At 38.8% G+C, this 20,986-nt stretch overlaps 1 protein-coding gene across 1 annotated transcript in view; it reads right to left on the reverse strand.

Annotated features, from left to right (window-relative positions):
• LOC102810404 (proprotein convertase subtilisin/kexin type 5-like) overlaps positions 1-20,986 on the reverse strand; it is a 79,824-nt gene that overhangs the window by 35,362 nt on the left and 23,476 nt on the right. Inside the window, exons 13-16 of the mRNA XM_085507046.1 lie at positions 9,276-9,555; positions 8,276-8,466; positions 6,634-6,949; positions 5,789-5,907 (exon numbers count right to left, since the gene is read on the reverse strand). Of these exons, the coding sequence (XP_085363172.1) occupies positions 5,789-5,907; positions 6,634-6,949; positions 8,276-8,466; positions 9,276-9,555 (906 nt within the window). The remainder of the gene's footprint in view (positions 1-5,788; positions 5,908-6,633; positions 6,950-8,275; positions 8,467-9,275; positions 9,556-20,986) is intronic.

Raw genomic sequence — 20,986 nt, forward strand, 5'->3', positions numbered from 1 at the left:
GGCCGCCAGTCGGCCATTTCGAACTTGATCCGGAAAAAAAATGATGTGCATCAAGGTTCTATTATGTTTAATGTATGTACCAAATTTGAACAAAATCCGTCCATGCATAACTGAGATCCAGGTCCGGAATGGTGAAAATGTGCGATTTCAATGCATTTTCGGCCTTAAAGTGGTCGCCATTTGGCTATCGTTAATGAGATCATGAAACAAATGCACATACATATTTGTGACATGATGTACCTTGTGTGTGTGAAGTTTGAACTTGATCAATCCATGCATGTCTCAGATACGGATCCAGAACTGAATTCTTTAAAACAAAATGGCCGCCAGTCGGCCATTTCAAACCTGATCCCCAAAAAAAAATGATGTGCATCAAGGTCCTATTATGTTTAATGTATATACCAAAATTTGAACAAAATCCGTCCATGCATAACTGAGATCCGGGTCCGGAATGGTGAAAAAATGCGATTTTGATGCATTTCGGCCTTAAAATGGCCGCTATTCGGCTATCGTTAATCGGATCATGAAAAAAATGCATGTGCATATGCCCCATATAATGTGTGATGTATGAGTGAAGTTTGAACTTAATCGGTCCATGCATGTTCGAGATACAGGTGATCACGAACGCACACAGGGCAAAACATAAGTCCCCGTTTTCGGACTATGTCCGAACGGGGACTAACAAAACAATGCAGCATGGTGAAATTTATTTATAGTTGTGATGACCAGACATGATACTGGGCGGAAAAAGGGATCAGGCTCAGACAGGGATGTATAGCAAACATTATGAATAGGACTGGTTCATGAAGTACCGGTACAGTGGGTCACAGCAGCATGTTAAAGATGATCAAGAGATAATCATGGAGCAGTAGAAACAGTTCACAGCATAAAGGTTTCATGCAAAGTTGAAAGACAAAGCCAACAACCTCGCTGACATTACATGTTACGGTAAATTGCTTTAATTTTGTGAGAATCAAATTTTTATGAATTGCAGTCAGTAAAACCATGAATTATTGTAGGAGTAAACTATTTCATTTATGAAACTAGGGTTCCTAAGCAACTTTCACTAACCCTCTCAAATGAGAAAAATATCCAAAAAAAAGCAATGAAAATTCAACTCTTTACAGTAACAAACAAATTCAAATTTTTACATCTACTGCGCATATAGAACAGGAATGACACAAGTGTTCCCATTGCATTACTGTAAAATACTTTATTTTAGCTAGAATTAATTTTCGCTGAAAAGATTTTTTGGGTGTTGTAATGAATTTATTTTCACTGATTTTTGACAAGTTGAATGTAAAATATAGGAAAAAGTTATATTTACCAGATTTTATTTTCACTTAATCATTTCTTCAGCAAAAATAAATTCCAAGAAAAATAAAGTATTCTACAGTAATTGTAAAAATACCATCTCATATCATATATTGTATTATCTCCCAAAACAAATATCTATTCTGTGTGAAACAGGGTCATATTTTGAACCCAGGAAAGGCTCTAATTTATAAAACAAACATTTATTTTCAGCACCATCTCCTGATGAATTATGCTGAAGGCTCTCAATATTTCATTGATAATTACTTGACACTGTTAATTCTAATTCACTATATTTAATTAATTAATTATTACTTCCATTATATGAAGTAACCCCCCCCCCCCCAGAGTATAACACTTCATGGAATAATTATTACCAAATACAAATTATTTTACTAGTTTGACGTTTCACTCGAGTCAGACACAAAAGCCAGGTGTTGATTCCACATCTATAAATCATGAAAAATGAGACAAGAACATTAAAGCAGGAGAGGAAAAACAAGTTTTTAATATCATAAGCCAAAATGTTTCTAATGTGTGGTGAAGGCAGTCTACTATGTAGCATCAATAATGAAATGTCCTTGACAATATCAGGTCAATGTAATAGAACGTTTCCTACCATTGGTATCATCAACAACCAGACACAGATGTTGCAGAGAAAATAAAGGCATTAGATTTATTGTCACTCAGAAAATAAACATCTTAAAGCACTCCCAAGTTTACACCTAAATCATGCAGTTTAAATAAGTACAATTCTCACCACATAAACATGTAAGGAAATAAAAACTACAGACCATGATGGCGTAGGAATACAGATGGTCAGATCGTACCTTAACATTCACATGTGGCTGCCACAAACCGACACATACCTATATAGTGTAGAGTTATCTGACAAAATAAGTCTCAGGTAAATACTACAAAGAATAAGTTGAAAATTATTGACACTGATACTCAGTTTGAAAATTATTATGCACAGTAATATCAGGTATGTTCAAAGCGCTGGCAGTGGATCATAGGACAAAGTAGATGGATGTTCACAGCGATTCTTAAAATATATAACATAAATTACCAGAACTTAAAGATAACCAAAAAAAAACCAGTGACTCATAAAAACAATAAGTACATATGTTGTAACACTACGGCTTACATGGTGTAGGTAGTTGATATTCAAAGCTTTATCTGGCAAATATTTTAAATATAATTGACATCAGTCAGTTAGTATGTCAGAGAGGCTTAAGTTATAAGTAAAGATGAGGACAAGAACAGAGGCACCCTCATAGACGTGAGGGGATTATGGAGGAAGTATTACTAACATTAAAGGATGAAAGATTATAATTGGAAGATACGCTCAAAAACTGCTTCTTCTTCTCACTAGACGCCAGTTCTTATCATATTATACCATAAAGCAGACATTTTCTTTTCCCAGAACATGTTCCTGTTGGTGGGTGTGTTAAGAGTTGAGGTAATGTATGGGTGTTCAAAAGACATTAAAAATACAACTTCCCTATAGGTTACTCCCTCCCTAATCATACACATTAATTAGCTTTGCATTTTCATAAAAAGATATTTTAATGAAATTTCCTTATAAAAAAATTTCTACATAATACATCTTGGAGTATTAGACAATACATATACAAATATATTGAACATTAAATTATTTGTATATAAAAGCCAAATTGGTCTGAGTTGGAAGTATGTATCCGTCTCGTTGGTACCTGTTTTCCCACTTCTTTCCTCTTTTTTTTCCTCAATTCATTTTTCAATCATCTTATAGACTGTACTTTGATAAATCAATATACATAATGTACCTTGTTGTAAACACTCAGAATCTGGTTAATTCAGACACTATTTTAAATATACGATTCATAAATTTAGACTTTATAAAAGCTATTTTAGCATGCTGGACAAGTGAAATGGCATGCTTAAAATTTATAAGAAACAATACAGAAGTCATTGGTACGTTACAAAATGAAAATTTGGGGAGAATACTGATATTAGTTGCGACATATGATTGTTAAACTATTACAACTACAGTCACCATTTCAGTTAATAAATTTGAAGTCATTGGAATATATATTTGTACATTAAAGGTTGATTTGGACTGACAACACATGCACAGCCCCTGCCCTTTCATCCTACTGTATTTGGTATTTAGTGCACTTCACCAAAAAGAAAAAAAATTGACCACAGCTGTCATGCACGATGACCCTATAAATGCCAAGATCTCCCATTCAACAAAAAAAAACACACCATTTCTATGAACTTAGCAGTCTATTCTGTTGTTGTATCATATTATAATAGACAAGATCAGTACAATAACACAGTGAAACTATTGAAACTTTGCCCATGGTAAAAACAAAATAATGACTAATAGATGAGCATTATTAAATATGCATGTAAATAATGAATATCCTAAGTATATTGGTTTTGTGAAAAAAATTATGAAATAAATTCTATAGTGGCTTGATTTATTGCTATAAACTTGATAACAAATAATCAGTTTCAATTCAAATGTTTAGAACCAAAAGCTGATTACCATAAAATGAAGCCGATCCCCACCATTATTCATATTTGTCAACACAACAAAACAAATAGAAAACTAGAGAATACCTCAATATAAACCACCTTTTTTAGCACATCCAACTACAAATATGTTGATTTTCTCAAGTCAAAAAAGCTATTGGAACTAATTTTCATGAACACTGACAGTTATTTATAAATACCAGAAAAATGACAAATTATTAGCTGAAAGAATTGTAAATCCTGCAGTGAAAGCCTGTCGTGTCCAACACACGAAATGTAAACAGTCTCAAGTATGTGTCAGCAATATTTAGAGGTTGAGAAGAGACATACCAAACAACCATAGATTAACTCATCACAGTAGCCAATGCTAACTAAGACACGGTTTCGGACCCTAACAATGGTAATATACGCATGATTTACGTTCCATCAATGCAAAAGCAGTCCTTCAGCATAAATAGTTGGGAATTGGCCACTTCATGATAAAACTTAATTCAGCAGTGTGATGTTCTTGTTCACTATCAAGGACATTGACATCATGCTATTTCATAATCTTATTATTGTCAGTACATTTGTTTATGATTGTGATGGCACTTTGTTGGCACTAGAATAAATCTGTATTTTGTTCAAGCTTACGTTTTGTGGCATATAGGTTTGCCTTTGAAAGTTTATGAAAATATATAATTTTTTTCTTCATACAACCTGATGAAGAACAAAATATGAATATGTAACAAATTTATTTCAACTGCTAGATAACAATACATGCACACTCTTTCATGTTTGTGATCCTGAACTCCACACTACGCATACTCAACTTGTCATATTTGAATTATCATTGTCAACAATTTTACATTCATGCAGCAATCAAATTTTATTTAAACTGAACCAAAGCTACAATCAAAGAAAGCTTAGAAAGAACTCCCGTGTGCTGAGAGTATTGGAGACACATTAAAAATTAATTCAAAATTACTTGAACTTGATATATTGATGGAAACGCGAAAAACTAATTATGCAAATAAGGTAACTAATATGAACAGATTTAAGTGTAAAACTAATAAGGTCTGTACAATGTACCAAGTTTCATTGAAACGTGATTAGAACCAAAAAATTATTAATTATTAAGCTAATTAGAGAATTAATATAAACAGATTTTAACCCAAAATTAATCAGGCTGTCTATTGTCCTAGAGCATTTATGTACCAAATTTTATTCAAATGTGATGATCAATACTTGAGATATCAGTATTAATTAATTATGTTAATTAGGTGATTAAGAAGCATAAATATTTACCAAAAACTAATATGGTGTATAGTCCTAGGTTCATTGAAATGTGATGGTACCCTTTAAAAGTTTCATTAAAATCCAAACTTCACCAAAATTAGAGAATTGAAGATATGATCATGAAATGAACAAACCTAAGAGAGGTCTACCCAAGGTACATATACACCAAGTATCAAAGCATTCAGGCTTGTAGTTTTCAACAAGAAGTCGAAAAAGTAAAACATTGACACGGACGACGACGACGGACAATCACTCATATGATAAGCTCCGCTCGACAAAGTTGACAGCGGAGCTAAAAATTAACCTGAAACTTCATCACAGTTGTCTTTATTACATAAATTGATGTTAGCATAACAATAGATATAATTACAATTTAAATTTGCATAATCTTTATTATGCTAATTTAATTGTTATGTAAATTATCCAAACTGTTAAAAATATACCTGGGGAGAACCATTTTTGAATGATACAAAATTACTTGATTTTTACTGATTTGTCTCTCACAGTTGAAGCAGCTTAATAATTAACTCTGACGTTCAAAAGTTAATGGTAAATATGTCAACCCATTTGAGCTGATTACTTACCCCAGAGAAATTTGCACCAGCACAAATTTTCACAATTTTTGCAAATAACAAAATTCACCAAAATCTGCCCCTCATGAAATTAAACCTACCTCTGGGGCAGTTTGCAATACATCTACCGTCTTGAAGATGAAAACTGGTTTTTCGCTGTTTACAGGAGAGACAGTCTTCCTCACTTGGTCCATTACATGTCTCACATGTGGAATGGCAACTGAAAAGTGGAACAGTCAAACTATTGAAAATTATCCCCAGTGGAAATGATACGATATTCCCTGTGGCAATCATGTCTTTGTCTGACCTCACATTTCTCTAGGGTTTCAAGAATATCTTAATACTTGATACTTATTAATCATTAAAAATGTGGCATACATTCAGTTCTCTTATATTCATTGTTATGAACTGATGATGAAAGATGGATTTTTGATCTGTGAAATATGCATGTTTGTCAGGGCCACTCGCTGCAATGCACATTTCAATTAGATAATTGAAGATATCACGAAATGAACAAATCTGAGAGAGATCTACTTGAGGTACCTATATGTATAATATCAAAGCAATCAACAACAAGAAGTTGAAAATATAATTTTTTTTACCCAAAATGACAAAAATATTCATCAAAATTGAGAATTTAAAATATAACGAAATGAACAAATCTAAGAGGGGTCTGCCCAAGGTACATATACACCAAGTATCAAAGCAATAATTCTTGCAGTTTTCAAGAAGTCGAAAAAGTAAAAAGTTCACACGAACGACTGATGCTGACGGACAATCACTCATATGATAGACTCTGTTCGACTAAGTCGACAGCAGAGCTAAAAAGACCTTTTAGCAAAAATTAATTTGAGGAAAAATAAAGTTTTTACTGTCAGACGGAGGATTTGAGAGTTTTTTACCATAAAAAAAACACTACGTAATTTACCAGATTTTTAATACTGACCTCAAACATTCAGCTTCCCAAGCCTTATAGTAACCATCTTCACAAACATTACTATTGATACATAATCCATCTTGATGTAAATAACCAATGGCACAGCTTAAGCAATCTGTTTCAAAGGACCCAGTGCAACTATCACACGACTCGTGGCAACTTCGGCAAGTATTTTCTTCCGTCTGGTACATTTGTGCTGGACAACTCACTATACACTCACTACCTTGGAGCTTCATCCCCGTTTTACATGATAAACAGTAGTCTGCACTGTATAGGCATCTTGTGCAGCGTGGATGACAAGCCACACACATCTTCCTCTCCGAATCTGATTGATCGGATCATGAAACAAAACGTCAGACATGAATCCTAACATGTATAATGTATGTATCAAATTTGAACAAAAACTGACAAAACGGCTGCCAGTCAGCAATTTGGGGTTGAATCAGTAAACCACTGCACATGTCCCAGATGAAGTACTAGGCACCAGAAAAGAATGAACAGATTTCGTCCACAGGGTTCTGAAATATTACTCCTGACGGACGAAGAAACGAACGAACGAACGAACGAACGAACGAACAGACGGACGGACGGAAGGAGACCAAATTGCAAGTCCCTGTTTATTTGCTACTGCTTGCAATGCCTACTCTGAAAGCAATCTGCTCCACAGAATAGAAGAAGTAAGTATGTATGCGTTTCCGCTTGTTTTTAATTTGATGCTGATCCACATTTTTTTATGAAAACAATCCTGATTCCTATAGTGAAAAACAAATCAGGTGAATTGACCTGTAACGATAACTACAGGCCTATTGCCATTTCCATAGTCTCCTCTAAGATTTTAGAAACTTATCTTAAAGGGGAACCGCTCAATCCCTTGGATTGCACCAAAGAATCATGGGACACTATTGTTTATGTTGTTTACAATGTTAATCTATCTTTTGTTATCCATTGTTATTTTAATCCAGAAAGTAAATTTGTTGTAAAATTAATCTTAACTGGAAGGTGCCCCTTTAAACAGATTCATGGTTTCCTAAACATGGATGATGCTCAATTTGGGTTTAAGCCTGGACACTCTATGGACATGTGTATTTATGCTATGAAAGAGATTATTAACTACTATTATTCTTTTAATGTCCCTGTATATGCATGCATTTGACCGTGTCAACCATTGGTCCTTGTTTAGAAAGTTGATTGACCGGGGTCTACCTGGTTATATTATTCGCATTTTAATTGTTTAGTACTGTACTCAACTTCTACTTTGTTTTCTGTTTCTGTCTATTCGTGGTTTGCGAACCCTTGTTAATGCTTGATATGAATATGGCTCGATATTTTATATTATTTACCATACTAAAAAGTCTGAATATATGTACTTTATTCTTCAGAAGAGTGCTTTTAGAAGCAGTGTAATTCCACCCGTATATCTTGGCGACTTTAAGCTTAAAATTGGTTACAGGCATGTTTATTATGATATGTCATTACTGATAATTTTATGGATAATGAGGACATAAAACGACAGATTCGATCATTCTACGGCAGAGCCAATATATTGTAGAGACTGACCTTTTTAACAAAAAAGTGTTTTATAATCAACTTCATTCCATATTATATTTTAGTAAATTTCCAAGCTTCCAGGATGAAAAACAAAATGTTTTACCTTCAAAGTAACCTTCACCACACTCTGATTTGCAAACGCCACGATCTTCCACTAAAAACATCCCATCAGCACATGTCAGACAATCAGCTGATGATGGTCCATTACACGTATTACAAGTGCTATCACAATAACGACAACGATGATGAAGATCCGGTGCATAGTAACCACGTGGACATCTTTTAACACATTCCCTATAGAAGAGAAATTATCAACAATAACATTCCTATAAAATCAAAACTCTTACAAAGTATCGCAAGTAAATAACACCAAACAAACGGCATGGTAACAACAAACTTGCTTTACTTTCTATGTCAGCAGCTACTACGAGTTTACAATTATTCCTCAATACTACATCAAAGTATCAGTGGTTTGAGTCACACACAGTACAGATTTAATTTGAATTCACATAGTATTTATCTTGTGTATTTGTTATCTAGTTTATTATTTGTTTAGCATATTGATATGATATGAGAATCATAAAGCATGTACAGGAAATCCAAGACTTATTTTGCCTTCAAATAAACCAATTTTAAATGAATATCCATCTGCATCAAAACGGCAAAAAACTATTAGTGACCCATTATTGAGGTTATAATTATATTATATTATTATAATACTTTCTCTATTAGTAGCACATACACTTAATAAAGTAAATGACACCAGTCAGGTATACAACCTTAATGAAAATTTGCATAATTAGAAGTGAATATTTTGCTTGGCATGTTTTAAGGGGTGTCAATTGCCGAGTTAAAGATTCTAACACAATCTTTATTGAACTTCTTAATAAAACAATTGTCACATAATTCATCATGTTGCATGTCCTCCATTATCACACGAAAAAAATCCATTCATATGTTAATGAGATCGGTTTAATAACTTCTTGACACTTAATCGAAAAGCATAACTATTTTACGCTCTACAAACAAACAGAAGACCAACACTGGATGAATCATCACACAGGGACCATTGGGTTGCAAAACGCAATTTGAGTTGTACTTACAAGGTGTTCCTGTCTTTATAATGTGCACAATTCCAACAATCAGTGGCATCGGGACCATCGCACTCATTATCAAGACATTCAGGATGACAATTATCATTGAATGAATATTCATTATCATAAGAAGAATAATCATCAACATCACTGCCATTTTCATCTCTGGGCTGTGGGTTTTTGGTAGGCATACTATGTTTGGAATGTGTTCTACTTGTTCCAGGTCTAAGCTCAGGATTCACTTCATTTGCAGTACCATACAGAAGTAAATTCCATTTAAGTAATCTCCCTAATATGGAAAAATAAAATGACAAAGCTTGTTTATCAGACATGGATAGTACTAATAATCCAACTCACAACCTTACATGTTGTATTGTGTAGGTAAATAATTAATTTTATTTTCACTGAATCATTCCTTCAGCGAAAATAGCGAAAATTAATTCCAAGCAAAAATAAAATACTCTACAGTAGTAGAGTTGTGGCTACACCTTGTATGTTCTGCAAACTGTTTTTTACATTATTACCGCTAGTCACTAGGCCATACATGTACATGTGCGAATCAAAATTTAAAGCATTGTCAACTCCCTAGAGAACAGCTCAATGTGTAGAAAAGCAAAACACATAGCAGTCATTACCCTTACAGAAACTCATTTACTCCTGGAGAAGAGAATCAGTGCTAAACACAGGAACCATTACCCTTACAGAAACTCATTTACTCCCGGAGAAGAGAATCAGAGCTAAACACATAGCAGTCATTACCCTTACAGAAACTCGTTTACTCCTGGAGAAGAGAATCAGAGCTAAATACATAGCAGTCATTACCCTTACAGAAACTCATTTACTCCTGGAGAAGAGAATCAGAGCTAAACACATAGCAGTCATTACTCTTACAGAAACTCATTTACTCCTGGAGAAGAGAATCAGAACTAAACACAGGAACCATTGCCCTTACAGGGACCCATTTACTCCTGGAGAAGAGAATCAGAACTAAACAGAGGAACCATTGCCCTTAGAGGGACCCATTTACTCCTGGAGAAGAGAATCAGAACTAAACAGAGGAACCGTTGCCCTTACAGGGACCCATTTACTCCTGGAGAAGAGAATCAGAATTAAAGACAGGAACCATTACCCTTACAGGGACCCATTTACTCCTGGAGAAGAGAATCAGAACTAAACACAGGAACCATTGCCCTTACAGGGACCCATTTACTTCTGGAGAAGAGAATCAGAGCTAAACACAGTAACCATTTATTCCTACCATAAACTCATTTACTCCTGGAGAAGAGAATCAGAACTAAACAGAGGAACCATTGCCCTTACAGGGACCCATTTACTATTGGAGAAGAGAATCAGAACTAAACAGAGGAACCATTGCCCTTACAGGGACCCATTTACTCCTGGAGAAGTGAATCAGAACTAATCACAGGAACCATTTACTCCTGGAGAAGAGAATCAGAACTAAACACAGGAACCATTGCCCTTACAGGGACCCATTTACTCCTAGAGAAGAGAATCAGAACTAAACACAGGAACCATTTACTCCTGGAGAAGAGAATCAGAACTAAACAGAGGAACCATTTACTCCTGGAGAAGAGAATCAGAACTAAACAGAGGAACCATTGCCCTTACAAGGACCCATTTACTCCTGGAGAAGAGAATCAGAACTAAACAGAGGAACCATTTACTCCTGGAGAAGAGAATCAGAACTAAACAGAGGAACCATTGCCCTTAAAGGGACCCATTTACTCCTGGAGAAGAGAATCAGAACTAAACAGAGGAACCATTGCCCTTACAGGGACCCATTTACTCCTGGAGAAGAGAATCAGAACTAAACACAGGAACCATTACCCTTACAGGGACCCATTTACTCCTGGAGAAGAGAATCAGAACTAAACACAGGAACCATTGCCCTTACAGGGACCCATTTACTCCTGGAGAAGAGAATCAGAACTAAACAGAGGAACCATTACCCTTACAGGGACTCATTTACTCCTGGAGAAGAGAATCAGAACTAAACACAGGAACCATTACCCTTACAGGGACCCATTTACTCCTGGAGAAGAGAATCAGAACTAAACACAGGAACCAAGGCCCTTACAGGGACCCATTTACTCCTGGAGAAGAGAATCAGAACTAAACACAGGAACCATTACCCTTACACGGACCCATTTACTCCTAGAGAAGAGAATAAGAACTAAACACAGGAACCATTGCCCTTACAGGGACCCATTTACTCCTGGAGAAGAGAATCAGAACTAAACACAGGAACCATTGCCCTTACAGGGACCCATTTACTCCTGGAGAAGAGAATCAGAACTAAACACAGGAACCATTGCCCTTACAGGGACCCATTTACTCCTGGAGAAGAGAATCAGAACTAAACAGAGGAACCATTGCCCTTACAGGGACCCATTTACTCCTGGAGAAGAGAATCAGAACTAAACACAGGAACCATTACCCTTACAGGGACCCATTTACTCCTAGAGAAGAGAATCAGAACTAAACAGAGGAACCATTACCCTTACAGGGACCCATTTACTCCTGGAGAAGAGAATCAGCGCTAAACACAGTAACCATATTTATTCCTACCATAAACTCATTTACTCCTGGAGAAGAGAATCAGAACTAAACAGAGGAACCATTGCCCTTACAGGGACCCATTTACTATTGGAGAAGAGAATCAGAACTAAACAGAGGAACCATTGCCCTTACAGGGACCCATTTACTCCTGGAGAAGAGAATCAGAACTAAACACAGGAACCATTTACTCCAGGAGAAGAGAATCAGAACTAAACACAGGAACCATTGCCCTTACAGGGACCCATTTACTCCTGGAGAAGAGAATCAGAACTAAACACAGGAACCATTACCCTTACAGGGACCCATTTACTCCAGGAGAAGAGAATCAGAACTAAACACAGGAACCATTGCCCTTACAGGGACCATTTACTCCTAGAGAAGAGAATCAGAACTAAACAGAGGAACCATTGCCCTTACAGGGACCCATTTACTCCTGTAGAAGAGAATCAGAACTAAACAGAGGAACCATTGCCCTTACAGGGACCCATTTACTCCTGGAGAAGAGAATCAGAACTAAACACAGGAACCATTACCCTTACAGGGACCCATTTACTCCTGGAGAAGAGAATCAGAACTAAACAGAGGAACCATTGCCCTTACAGGGACCCATTTACTCCTGGAGAAGAGAATCAGAATTAAACAGAGGAACCATTGCCCTTACAGGGACCCATTTACTCCTAGAGAAGAGAATCAGAACTAAACAGAGGAACCATTACCCTTACAGGGACCCATTTACTCCTGGAGAAGAGAATCAGAACTAAACAGAGGAACCATTGCCCTTACAGGGACCCATTTACTCCTAGAGAAGAGAATCAGAACTAAACAGAGGAACCATTGCCCTTACACGGACCCATTTACTCCTGGAGAAGAGAATCAGAACTAAACACAGGAACCATTGCCCTTACAGGGACCCATTTACTCCTGGAGAAGAGAATCAGAACTAAACACAGGAACCATTTACTCCTGGAGAAGAGAATCAGAACTAAACACAGGAACCATTACCATTACAGGGACCCATTTACTCCTAGAGAAGAGAATCAGAACTAAACAGAGGAACCATTACCCTTACAGGGACCCATTTACTCCTAGAGAAGAGAATCAGAACTAAACAGAGGAACCATTGCCCTTACAGGGACCCATTTACTCCTGGAGAAGAGAATCAGAACTAAACACAGGAACCATTTACTCCTGGAGAAGAGAATCAGAACTAAACACAGGAACCATTACCCTTACAGGGACCCATTTACTCCTAGAGAAGAGAATCAGAACGAAACAGAGGAACCATTACCCTTACAGGAACCATTTACTCCTGTAGAAGAGAATCAGAACTAAACACAGGAACCATTGCCCTTACAGGGACCCATTTACTCCTGGAGAAGAGAATCAGAACTAAACACAGGAACCATTTACTCCTGGAGAAGAGAATCAGAACTAAACAGAGAAACCATTGCCCTTACAGGGACCCATTTACTCCTAGAGAAGAGAATCAGAACTAAACAGAGGAACCATTGCCCTTACAGGGACCCATTTACTCCTGGAGAAGAGAATCAGAACTAAACACAGGAACCATTTACTCCTGGAGAAGAGAATCAGAACTAAACAGAGGAACCATTGCCCTTACAGGGACCCATTTACTCCTAGAGAAGAGAATCAGAACTAAACAGAGGAACCATTGCCCTTACAGGGACCCATTTACTCCTGGAGAAGAGAATCAGAACTAAACACAGAAACCATTGCCCTTACAGGGACCTATTTACTCGTGGAGAAGAGAATCAGAACTAAACACAGGAACCATTTACTCCTGGAGAAGAGAATCAGAACTAAACACAGGAACCATTGCCCTTACAGGGACCCATTTACTCCTGGAGAAGAGAATCAGAACTAAACAGAGAAACCATTGCCCTTACAGGGACCCATTTACTCCTGGAGAAGAGAATCAGAACTAAACACAGGAACCATTGCCCTTACAGGGACCCATTTACTCCTGGAGAAGAGAATCAGAACTAAACAGAGGAACCATTGCCCTTACAGGGACCCATTTACTCCAGGAGAAGAGAATCAGAACTAAACACAGGAACCATTACCCTTACAGGGACCCATTTACTCCTAGAGAAGAGAATCAGAACTAAACAGAGGAACCATTACCCTTACAGGGACCCATTTACTCCTGGAGAAGAGAATCAGAACTAAACAGAGGAACCATTGACCTTACAGAGACCCATTTACTCCTGGAGAAGAGAATCAGAACTAAACAGAGGAACCATTGTCCTTACAGGGACCCATTTACACCTGGAGAAGAGAATCAGAACTAAACACAGGAACCATTTACTCCTGGAGAAGAGAATCAGAACTAAACACAGGAACCATTTACTCCTGGAGAAGAGAATCAGAACTAAACACAGGAACCATTACCCTTACAGGGACCCATTTACTCCTGGAGAAGAGAATCAGAACTAAACAGAGGAACCATTGCCCTTACAGGGACCCATTTACTCCTGGAGAAGAGAATCAGAACTAAACAGAGGAACCATTGCCCTTACAGGGACCCATTTACTCCTGGAGAAGAGAATCAGAACTAAACACAGGAACCATTATCTTTACAGGGACCCATTTACTCCTAGAGAAGAGAATCAGAACTAAACAGAGGAACCATTACCCTTACAGGAACCCATTTACTCCTGGAGAAGAGAATCAGAACTAAACAGAGGAACCATTGCCCTTACAGGGACCCATTTACTCCTGGACAAGAGAATCAGAACTAAACACAGGAACCATTGCCCTTACAGGGACCCATTTACTCCTGGAGAAGAGAATCAGAACTAAACAGAGGAACCGTTGCCCTTACAGGGACCCATTTACTCCTGGAAAAGAGAATCAGAATTAAAGACAGGAACCATTACCCTTACAGGGACCCATTTACTCATGGAGAAGAGAATCAGAACTAAACACAGGAACCATTGCCCTTACAGGGACCCATTTACTCCTGGAGAAGAGAATCAGAACTAAACACAGGAACCATTTACTCCTGGAGAAGAGAATCAGAACTAAACACAGGAACCATTACCATTACAGGGACCCATTTACTCCTAGAGAAGAGAATCAGAACTAAACAGAGGAACCATTACCCTTACAGGGACCCATTTACTCCTAGAGAAGAGAATCAGAACTAAACAGAGGAACCATTGCCCTTACAGGGACCCATTTACTCCTGGAGAAGAGAATCAGAACTAAACACAGGAACCATTTACTCCTGGAGAAGAGAATCAGAACTAAACACAGGAACCATTACCCTTACAGGGACCCATTTACTCCTAGAGAAGAGAATCAGAACGAAACAGAGGAACCATTACCCTTACAGGAACCATTTACTCCTGTAGAAGAGAATCAGAACTAAACACAGGAACCATTGCCCTTACAGGGACCCATTTACTCCTGGAGAAGAGAATCAGAACTAAACACAGGAACCATTTACTCCTGGAGAAGAGAATCAGAACTAAACAGAGAAACCATTGCCCTTACAGGGACCCATTTACTCCTAGAGAAGAGAATCAGAACTAAACAGAGGAACCATTGCCCTTACAGGGACCCATTTACTCCTGGAGAAGAGAATCAGAACTAAACACAGGAACCATTTACTCCTGGAGAAGAGAATCAGAACTAAACAGAGGAACCATTGTCCTTACAGGGACCCATTTACACCTGGAGAAGAGAATCAGAACTAAACACAGGAACCATTTACTCCTGGAGAAGAGAATCAGAACTAAACACAGGAACCATTTACTCCTGGAGAAGAGAATCAGAACTAAACACAGGAACCATTACCCTTACAGGGACCCATTTACTCCTGGAGAAGAGAATCAGAACTAAACAGAGGAAACATTGCCCTTACAGGGACCCATTTACTCCTGGAGAAGAGAATCAGAACTAAACAGAGGAACCATTGCCCTTACAGGGACCCATTTACTCCTGGAGAAGAGAATCAGAACTAAACACAGGAACCATTATCTTTACAGGGACCCATTTACTCCTAGAGAAGAGAATCAGAACTAAACAGAGGAACCATTACCCTTACAGGAACCCATTTACTCCTGGAGAAGAGAATCAGAACTAAACAGAGGAACCATTGCCCTTACAGGGACCCATTTACTCCTGGACAAGAGAATCAGAACTAAACACAGGAACCATTGCCCTTACAGGGACCCATTTACTCCTGGAGAAGAGAATCAGAACTAAACAGAGGAACCGTTGCCCTTACAGGGACCCATTTACTCCTGGAAAAGAGAATCAGAATTAAAGACAGGAACCATTACCCTTACAGGGACCCATTTACTCATGGAGAAGAGAATCAGAACTAAACACAGGAACCATTGCCCTTACAGGGACCCATTTACTCCTGGAGAAGAGAATCAGAACTAAACACAGGAACCATTTACTCCTGGAGAAGAGAATCAGAACTAAACACAGGAACCATTACCATTACAGGGACCCATTTACTCCTAGAGAAGAGAATCAGAACTAAACAGAGGAACCATTACCCTTACAGGGACCCATTTACTCCTAGAGAAGAGAATCAGAACTAAACAGAGGAACCATTGCCCTTACAGGGACCCATTTACTCCTGGAGAAGAGAATCAGAACTAAACACAGGAACCATTTACTCCTGGAGAAGAGAATCAGAACTAAACACAGGAACCATTACCCTTACAGGGACCCATTTACTCCTAGAGAAGAGAATCAGAACGAAACAGAGGAACCATTACCCTTACAGGAACCATTTACTCCTGTAGAAGAGAATCAGAACTAAACACAGGAACCATTGCCCTTACAGGGACCCATTTACTCCTGGAGAAGAGAATCAGAACTAAACACAGGAACCATTTACTCCTGGAGAAGAGAATCAGAACTAAACAGAGAAACCATTGCCCTTACAGGGACCCATTTACTCCTAGAGAAGAGAATCAGAACTAAACAGAGGAACCATTGCCCTTACAGGGACCCATTTACTCCTGGAGAAGAGAATCAGAACTAAACACAGGAACCATTTACTCCTGGAGAAGAGAATCAGAACTAAACAGAGGAACCATTGCCCTTACAGGGACCCATTTACTCCTAGAGAAGAGAATCAGAACTAAACAGAGGAACCATTGCCCTTACAGGGACCCATTTACTCCTGGAGAAGAGAATCAGAACTAAACACAGAAACCATTGCCCTTACAGGGACCTATTTACTCGTGGAGAAGAGAATCAGAACTAAACACAGGAACCATTTACTCCTGGAGAAGAGAATCAGAACTAAACACAGGAACCATTGCCCTTACAGGGACCCATTTACTCCTGGAGAAGAGAATCAGAACTAAACAGAGAAACCATTGCCCTTACAGGGACCCATTTACTCCTGGAGAAGAGAATCAGAACTAAACACAGGAACCATTGCCCTTACAGGGACCCATTTACTCCTGGAGAAGAGAATCAGAACTAAACAGAGGAACCATTGCCCTTACAGGGACCCATTTACTCCAGGAGAAGAGAATCAGAACTAAACACAGGAACCATTACCCTTACAGGGACCCATTTACTCCTAGAGAAGAGAATCAGAACTAAACAGAGGAACCATTACCCTTACAGGGACCCATTTACTCCTGGAGAAGAGAATCAGAACTAAACAGAGGAACCATTGACCTTACAGAGACCCATTTACTCCTGGAGAAGAGAATCAGAACTAAACAGAGGAACCATTGTCCTTACAGGGACCCATTTACACCTGGAGAAGAGAATCAGAACTAAACACAGGAACCATTTACTCCTGGAGAAGAGAATCAGAACTAAACACAGGAACCATTTACTCCTGGAGAAGAGAATCAGAACTAAACACAGGAACCATTACCCTTACAGGGACCCATTTACTCCTGGAGAAGAGAATCAGAACTAAACAGAGGAACCATTGCCCTTACAGGGACCCATTTACTCCTGGAGAAGAGAATCAGAACTAAACAGAGGAACCATTGCCCTTACAGGGACCCATTTACTCCTGGAGAAGAGAATCAGAACTAAACACAGGAACCATTATCTTTACAGGGACCCATTTACTCCTGGAAAAGAGAATCAGAATTAAAGACAGGAACCATTACCCTTACAGGGACCCATTTACTCATGGAGAAGAGAATCAGAACTAAACACAGGAACCATTGCCCTTACAGGGACCCATTTACTCCTGGAGAAGAGAATCAGAGCTAAACACAGTAACCATTTATTCCTACCATAAACTCATTTACTCCTGGAGAAGAGAATCAGAACTAAACAGAGGAACCACTGCCCTTACAGGGACCCATTTACTATTGGAGAAGAGAATCAGAACTAAACAGAAGAACCATTGCCCTTACAGGGACCCATTTACTCCTGGAGAAGAGAATCAGAACTAAACACAGGAACCATTTACTCCTGGAGAAGAGAATCAGAACTAAACAGAGGAACCATTGCCCTTACAGGTACCCATTTACTCCTAGAGAAGAGAATCAGAACTAAACAGAGGAACCATTACCCTTACAGGAACCCATTTACTCCTGGAGAAGAGAATCAGAACTAAACAGAGGAACCATTGCCCTTACAGGGACCCATTTACTCCTGGACAAGAGAATCAGAACTAAACACAGGAACCATTGCCCTTACAGGGACCCATTTACTCCTGGAGAAGAGAATCAGAACTAAACAGAGGAACCGTTGCCCTTACAGGGACCCATTTACTCCTGGAAAATAGAATCAGAATTAAAGACAGGAACCATTACCCTTACAGGGACCCATTTACTCCTGGAGAAGAGAATCAGAACTAAACACAGGAACCATTGCCCTTACAGGGACCCATTTACTCCTGGAGAAGAGAATCAGAGCTAAACACAGTAACCATTTATTCCTACCATAAACTCATTTACTCCTGGAGAAGAGAATCAGAACTAAACAGAGGAACCATTGCCCTTACAGGGACCCATTTACTATTGGAGAAGAGAATCAGAACTAAACAGAAGAACCATTGCCCTTACAGGGACCCATTTACTCCTGGAGAAGAGAATCAGAACTAAACACAGGAACCATTTACTCCTGGAGAAGAGAATCAGAACTAAACAGAGGAACCATTGCCCTTACAGGGACCCATTTACTCCTAGAGAAGAGAATCAGAACTAAACAGAGGAACCATTGCCCTTACAGGGACCCATTTACTCCTGGAGAAGAGAATCAGAACTAAACAGAGGAACCATTGCCCTTACAGGGACCCATTTACTCCTGGAGAAGAGAATCAGAACTAAACACAGGAACCATTACCCTTACAGGGACCCATTTACTCCTGGAGAAGAGAATCAGAACTAAACACAGGAACCATTGTCCTTACAGGGACCCATTTACTCCTGGAGAAGAGAATCAGAACTAAACAGAGGAACCATTGCCCTTACAGGGACCCATTTACTCCTGGAGAAGAGAATCAGAACTAAACACAGGAACCATTTACTCCTGGAGAAGAGAATCAGAACTAAACAGAGGAACCATTGCCCTTACAGGGACCCATTTACTCCTGGAGAAGAGAATCAGAACTAAACAGAGGAACCATTGCCCTTACAGGGACCCATTTACTCCTAGAGAAGAGAATCAGAACTAAACAGAGGAACCATTGCCCTTACAGGGACCCATTTACTCCTGGAGAAGAGAATCAGAACTAAACACAGGAACCATTGCCCTTACAGGGACCCATTTACTCCTGGAGAAGAGAATCAGAACTAAACACAGGAACCATTACCCTTACAGGGACCCATTTACTCCTGGAGAAGAGAATCAGAACTAAACACAGGAACCATTTACTCCTGGAGAAGAGAATCAGAACTAAACACAGGAACCATTGCCCTTACAGGGACCCATTTACTCCTGGAGAAGAGAATCAGAACTAAACAGAGGAACCATTACCCTTACAGGGACCCATTTACTCCTGGAGAAGAGAATCAGAACTAAACACAGGAACCATTGCCCTTACAGGGACCCATTTACTCCAAGAGAAGAGAATCAGAACTAAACAGAGGAACCATTGCCCTTACAGGGACCCATTTACTCCTGGAGAAGAGAATCAGAACTAAACAGAGGAACCATTGCCCTTACAGGGACCCATTTACTCCTGGAGAAGAGAATCAGAACTAAACACAGGAACCATTACCCTTACAGGGACCCATTTACTCCTAGAGAAGAGAATCAGAACTAAACAGAGGAACCATTACCCTTACAGGGACCCATTTACTCCTGGAGAAGAGAATCAGAACTAAACAGAGGAACCATTGCCCTTACAGGGACCCATTTACTCCTGGAGAAGAGAATCAGAACTAAACAGAGGAACCATTGCCCTCACAGGGACCCATTTACTCCTGGAGAAGAGAATCAGAACTAAACAAAGGAACCATTGCCCTTACAGGGACCCATTTACTCCTGGAGAAGAGAATAAGAACTAAACACAGGAACCATTACCCTTACAGGGACCCATTTACTCCTAGAGAAGAGAATAAGAACTAAACACAGGAACCATTGCCTTTACAGGGACCCATTTACTCCTGGAGAAGAGAATAAGAACTAAACACAGGAACCATTGCCCTTACAGGGACCCATTTACTCCTGGAGAAGAGAATAAGAACTAAACACAGGAACCATTGCCCTTACAGGGACCCATTTACTCCTGGAGAAGAGAATCAGAACTAAATAGAGGAACCATTGCCCTTACAGGGACCCATTTACTCCTGGAGAAGAGAATCAGAGCTAAACACAGGAACCATTGCCCTTACAGGGACCCATTTACTCCTGGGTAGAGAGAATCAGAGATAAACACATAGCAACCATTACCCTACCATACACCCATTTACACTTGTGTGGAGAAAAGCACACAAGAAATAAGGTGCTTTACTTAAGGACACAACAACACAGAACAGGCAAGGTTTAGTAATACTCAATACATGAGTTCAGTGCCATCGTACTATGATACCTCATATGCAAGTTAGGCATGTAAAAAATTACCTGTATTGAATGATGATCCTTTGTTCTGAATCTCCAAAGTCCATGTTCCTTGTGCCTTCTCACCCCAAAAATGAGTTGTCATAGCAATCCAATTTTCGAATGCA

Source organism: Saccoglossus kowalevskii, chromosome 13 (assembly GCF_978046115.1).
Source record: "Saccoglossus kowalevskii chromosome 13, keSacKowa6.1, whole genome shotgun sequence".
NCBI lineage: Eukaryota > Metazoa > Hemichordata > Enteropneusta > Harrimaniidae > Saccoglossus > Saccoglossus kowalevskii.